Below are 6000 nucleotides of genomic sequence, written 5' to 3'. Positions count from 1 at the left end.
GCGATGGCTCCCTGGTGGTCTTTGGGGGGGGTGTCTGCGTCTTGGCATATCAATATAACATATAGTAATATATTGTAATATTAATATACTATGTATACACAGTATATTACTATGTATGTTTTATTTTGGATTTTTTTTGAGGCAAGCTCTTACTATGTTGCCCAAGCTGGTCTCAGTAGCCTGCCACTACAGGCATGAACCACCAACTAGGTATATAAATCTTGCTGTAATTTTTTTGTTTGCATATAGGGAATCAAATCCAGGCAAAGGCCTCCAGCCTCTTCATTTAAGAGCACTGAACTTGGGAATCCAATCTACATTACAATCTAGATTCTAGATTCTCTCCTGAACCCCTCACCGTGTGTGTGTGTGTGTGTATGTGTGCGCGCGCGTGTGCGTGCAAACTCAGGGCCTAGGCTCTGTCCCAAGGTTCCCAAGGTGGTTTGTTTTTTTTTTTCCCTCAAGGCTAGCACTTTATAGCTGAACCACAGCTCCACTTCTAGTTGTTTTTGTTGTTATTTTGTTGTTGGGGGTGGTGGTGGTGATGGTGGTCATGGGGCTTGGGTGCTATCCCTGAGCCTCTGTGCTCAAGGTTAGAGTTTGAGCTCTACCACTTGAGTCATACCTCCACTTGACTTTTTTTTTTGGGGGGGGGGAGGAAGTCCTGGGGCTTGAACTTGTGGTCTGGGCACTGACCCTGAGCCTCTCTGTGCTCAAGGCTAGCTGTACCACTTGAGCCACAGTGCCACTTCCAGCTTTTTGTTTTGGGTCCGGTCATGGGCCTGAACTCTGGGCCTGGGCACTGTCCCTGCTTTTTTTTTTTTTTTTTTGCTTATGTGGTGCTAGGGAATCGAACCCAGGGCCTCATGCATGCAAGGCAAGCGCTCTACCACTAAGCCACCTTCCCAGCCAACTTCCAGCTTCTTGTATTTATGTGGTAGGGGACTAGAACTCAGGGCTTCATGCATGCTAGGCACGCACTCTACCACCAAGCCACATTTCCAGTCCCACTTCTGGCGCGCGCGTGCGTGTGTGTGTGTGTGTGTGTGTGTGTGTGTGTGTGTATTTAATTGGAGATAATAGTTTCCTGGACTTTTCTGCCCAGACTGGCTTCAAACTCAGTCTTCTGAGTAATTAGGTTTACAGGCACGGGGCCTACAGTTTGTTTTGATAAATAGTATTTTAATTGTTCAGAGGACTTATGTTTTTGGGTTCCTCTCCAAATGGTATTCTTTAGGCTGTTTGTGAGTGCCTAGAATCCTGTATAAGTGATGTCCAATTGTATTTAGATCTAGCTTCCATGTATGAGAGAAAACAACCTGTCTCTCTGAGCTTGGTACTTCTGGCTTTTTAAAAAAGTAGTTTATTGGAGAGAGAGGAGAAAGATAGGAAAAGAGAGGGGAAAGGGAAGAGGGGGAAGGGAGAAAAGGGGGGGGGGAGACACTGTGAGAGGAGAGTTTTGAACTAGGGCCATGCCTCCAGTTCTCCACCCATCCTTCTTGCAACACACACATTACTGTCATCCCCTGGCACAGAATCTGCCCAGAAACCATACCCTTTCTATTTTTGCCCAATCACATTTCCCCTCTTCTTTTTTTTTTTTTTAATTGCTCTAACTTCCAATCTCACCTTTCCAAACCCCCATTCCTCACCCCCCTCCCCCCAGCTCAGAGCCCGCCTACCTCTCACTTCCTGTTCTAATTTTCCCGCAGCATTGACTCTTGACCAACCAGGGATGTAATTGAGCTCTTGATTAGAACTGACCAATGGCCAGCAGGCTTTTTTTCCCCCCCTTGCGGACAGGCAGCTAAGTATTCTCGCTGTTGATTGGCTAGAGAGGCCAAAGTGAGGAAAATGGCTGCGAGTACCTCCGTGGTCGCCGTGGCAGGGCCGGCGGCCGTGATGCCGGGTTTATCCACGAACGCAGATTTCTCAGATTTGCGGGAAATTAAAAAGCAGCTGTTGCTTATTGCGGGTCTAACTCGGGAGCGGGGCCTGCTACACAGTAGCAAATGGTGAGAAGTCGCGGTCGGGAGGGACGGGGCTGGCTCTTGGGCCTTGCTGGGCGGCCTTGTCCGGCTGATGCAGTTTGTGTGGCGTTCCAGGTCGGCGGAGTTGGCCTTCTCGCTCCCCGCGCTGCCGTTAGCGGAGCTGCAGCCGCCGCCGCCCCTCACCGAGGTAAGGTCGTCTAACACGCCTCTCCCACCCCACCCCATCACCGAGGCAAAAGCGTCTAACACCCACCAGAGCGGAAAGGCGTCTTAGGCCAGCACGACCACCTGTGCTCTCCATCAGCCGAGGGCTGGGCCTCCGAGGTCCGCAGCGCCCGGGGCCTCCGGAGCGGAGCCCGCTGCTAGCGGGATTGTGGGGAGGAAAAGCGAGCATTAAAATCGCCGGGCGGCCAGACCACCCGTTTTGTCTGTGTGGTTTTCTCGAGCATTGGAACAGTTTGGTACGCTCGCATTTAAACCTGAGGGAATTAGCAAACAGCCAATGCCGAAGATACCAGTTTTTAGATTTTATTTTTTGGGTCCGGTCGTGGGGCCTGAACTCTGGGCCTGGATGCTGTCCCTCAGCTCTTCAGCTCAAGGCTAGCACTCTACCACTTGAGCTACAGCGCCACTTCCGGCTTTTTTCTTTCTGCTTATGTGGTGCTGAGGAATGGAAACCAGGGCCTCAGGCATGCAAGGCAAGCGCTCTACCACTGAGACACCTTCCCAGCCCCGTTTTTAGATTTTGTAACGCCACAATATTCGAAAGAATTCGTAAGAAAAAGAATCGAAGATTTCCAACTTGTTGTGTGAAACGAATTCCTCAGGAGGCTGCCTGTCTGATAGACATTGCAAGAAAAGGGGATGAAGTTTTCTGTTCAGATCCCAGACTAGTGTATCATGAAATTAGGAAAGTAGAAATATTGAGGTTTTAAGTGAACATCATTTCATACTCTTACGATTTTCCAGTAGATTTGCATCTATATTGTAGTCTTTTTTTCCCCTCCAAATTAGCGCTCTACCACTGAGCCACCTTCTCAGCCCCTGCCTTCACTTCTCGAATGGTGTTTTTATGTATTTTTAAAATTAAAAATGTTTTTTATGTACTCCCTAGAACTGGATTCAATTACACTGATAGTCATGCCTGCACCAGTCATGATCTGTTTTTTTGTTTTTTGTTTTTGCCAGTCCTGGGGCTTGAATTCAGGGCCGGAACAGTGTCTCTGAGCTTCCTTTGCTCAAGGCTAGCACTCTACCACTTGAGCCACAGCACCACTTCCAGCTTTTTCTGTTTATGTGGTACTGAGAAATCAAACTCGGGGCTTCATGCATGCTAGGCAAGCACTCTACCACTAAGCCACATTCCCAGCCCTCCTGTCATGTTCTTAAACTAACAGCATCAGTGTAGGTAGTCTAATATTAATTACTATTGGTGTTGTAAAGTAAATCATCCCAGAAGCCACATTTTAAAATATAGAATATTTGGAGCCTTTATTATACAGTTAGCAGGCTGCAGGCCACCCATTGTTACAAAGGCCTGCAGCATGCAAATACACGTAACAGTCTGGAAACATGCTAAAGAGGAAAGAAATAACAAAAACAGTACAAGCCAAGTTAGCTCCCATGGAGAGCTGAATTGGGACACCATGATGACGGGAGAGGAGCCAGGGCTCTGGACACAGGACACAATCACAGAGACACATAAGGCTTGGAGTCCTGGTGGCTAGGCTGGTCTGGGCCTAAATAGGTCATCACAGGGGGCAGATCCTCTGCAAATTCCCAGTCCCAGGCACTGGACTGACAGATTGAGTAATTTATCTGCCAAGTGCCTGCCCCTGTCTCCAGGGATCTGGGCACGCCCATTACCTGGGAGGCAGGTAATGGGGGGGGGGGGTAGGTAAGGAGGGGGTCTTCCCCCAGCATGAAGACAAGATGCCAGACCTATAACCCACCATGTGGCCAATATGGTGCCAGCCAGAGCTGACCTCCTTACTTCACTGGGTTTTCTTTTTTTCTTTATTTTTTTATTGTGAAAATACTGTACAGAGGGGTTACAATTACATGGGCAAGATAATGAGTGCATTTCTTATCAAGCATTGTAGCCTCCTCCTTTGTTTCCCCTTCCCATTTCACTGGGTTTTCAAGAGTAAATAAGTTGAGAGTAAAACATACATTCTAATTTGACCACAGTTGTCATTGTGATTTATTTCTTACTAATTTTTACTTCCCTTTGTCTACAGTGTCTAGGTGCATTGAGGTTCCTGAATTGGGAAAAGCATTGTTGAGTGAATTGGATTACTAGAGCATTAACTAATTGGTTAGTTTAATAGTTTACAACTTGCTATGAAGTGTTTTGATTTAATAGCTTCATTGCTAATTTGATGGGCTGTGCTTTCTTGTCTGGAAAAATCCAAACGCTGGGTGCTGGTGGCTTATGCCTATAATCCAAGCTACTCAGGAGGCTGAGAGTTGAGGATCGAGGTTCAAAGCCAGCCCGGACAGGAAAATCCATGAGACTCTTATCTTCAATAAACCACCAGAAAACTGGAGGTGGCCTTGTGACTCAAGTGGTAGAGCACTCACCTTGAGCTGAAGAGCTGAAGGACAGTGCCCAGGCCCAGAGTTCAAGCCCCACGACTGACAAAAAAAGAAAGAAAACATCCAGAAACACTTGAATCTTATTGAGCTTTGATCTAAAGTTTAAAGTAGATTAAACCTTAAAACTTTGGTCTGTAAAGAGTTACTGAAGGCCTGGGTGCTGTCCTGGAGCTCTTTCATTCAAGGCTAGTGGTCTACCACTGTAAACCACAACACCACTTCTGGTTTTTGAGATGTTAATTGGAGATAAGAGTCTCACAGAGACTTTTCTGTCCCCATTCTCAGATCTCAGTCTCCTGAGTAGCTAAGATTATAAGCATGAGCAACTGGCTCCCAGCTGAATATATCTTTTATGTGGCCCATTCTGTGTATAAACATAGTTTGGCATGATCAGTATGATTTTCATCATAGTCCTTTTTTTTTGGCCAGTTGTGGGTTTTGAATTCTAGGCTTGGCATCTATCCTTGAGCTCTTCAGCTCTAGGTGAGTGCTCTACTGCTTGAGCCACTTACGGTTTTCTAGCGGCACTTACGGTTTTCTAGTGGTTTATTGGAGTTGAGTCTCACGGAGGAAGTGGTGCTATGGCTCAAGTGGTAGCACACTTGCTCTGAGGGACAGTGAAGAGCTGAGGGACAGTGCCCAGGCCCAGAGTTGAACCCCATGACTGACCCAAAAAAAAAAAAAAGTCTCATGGACTTTCCTGCCCAGGCTGGCTTTGAACCGTGATCCTCAGATCTCAGCCTCCTCAGTAGCTGGGATTACAGGCGTGAGCCACCGGTGCTGGGCTAGTCCATTTTTTTTTCCTTGATGATATTTCTTGATTTATTTCCCCTACTCAACAAAACAAAAACCAAAAAACAACAACAACAAAAAAAAACCCTGAGTAATTCTTACTCAGAAATGATAATCCAGGAGAGGGGTGAGGGGAAAAGAAGCAATTGGTGAACAGATGTGAAAGGACACCAGAATCCCAAGGTCAGTGGCCACAGTTAGGACATGTTGCTAAATGGAGGAAAAAGGACACTGAATATGTTTGGATTCTAGTTTTGTACTGATGATATTAGGACAAAGATAAAAAGAATGAAGTTTCTCAGATTTTAATATACTCATTCCTAGAATTTGAAGGATATATATATATATACATATATATATATATGTATGTATGTACATACATATACATATATGACTTCTGTCATTGCACCTACTTAGGAAATGGAGATTGGGACTGTGAAGCCAGCCTAGACAAAAAGTTCCTTAGATATCATTTCAACCAGTAAAAAACTTGGCATGGCCAGGTGCCAGTGGCTTACGCTTGTAATCCTAGCTACTCAGGAGGCTGAGATCTGAAGATCATAGTTTGAAGCCAGCCAGGGCAGTAAAGTCCAGGAGACTCTTCTCTCCAAAAAAATAC

The 6000-nt window shown here is 46.1% G+C and overlaps 1 protein-coding gene across 2 annotated transcripts in view; it reads left to right on the top strand.

The window, feature by feature from the left end:
• Window positions 1–1850: 1850 nt before the first annotated feature.
• Window positions 1851–6000, top strand: part of Cdc23 (cell division cycle 23) — a 36627-nt gene continuing 32477 nt past the window's right edge. For both annotated transcript variants that reach the window (XM_042692025.1, XM_042692024.1), the window contains exons 1-2: window positions 1851–2015; window positions 2106–2178. In XM_042692025.1, the coding sequence (XP_042547959.1) occupies window positions 1855–2015; window positions 2106–2178 (234 nt within the window). In that variant the 5' untranslated portion in view covers window positions 1851–1854. The remainder of the gene's footprint in view (window positions 2016–2105; window positions 2179–6000) is intronic.

The sequence above is a fragment of the Dipodomys spectabilis genome, unplaced genomic scaffold (genome assembly GCF_019054845.1).
Source record: "Dipodomys spectabilis isolate Male_0828 unplaced genomic scaffold, ASM1905484v1 ptg000147l, whole genome shotgun sequence".
Classification (NCBI taxonomy): Eukaryota; Metazoa; Chordata; class Mammalia; order Rodentia; family Heteromyidae; genus Dipodomys; species Dipodomys spectabilis.
This window is presented reverse-complemented; position numbering and strand designations above follow the sequence as displayed.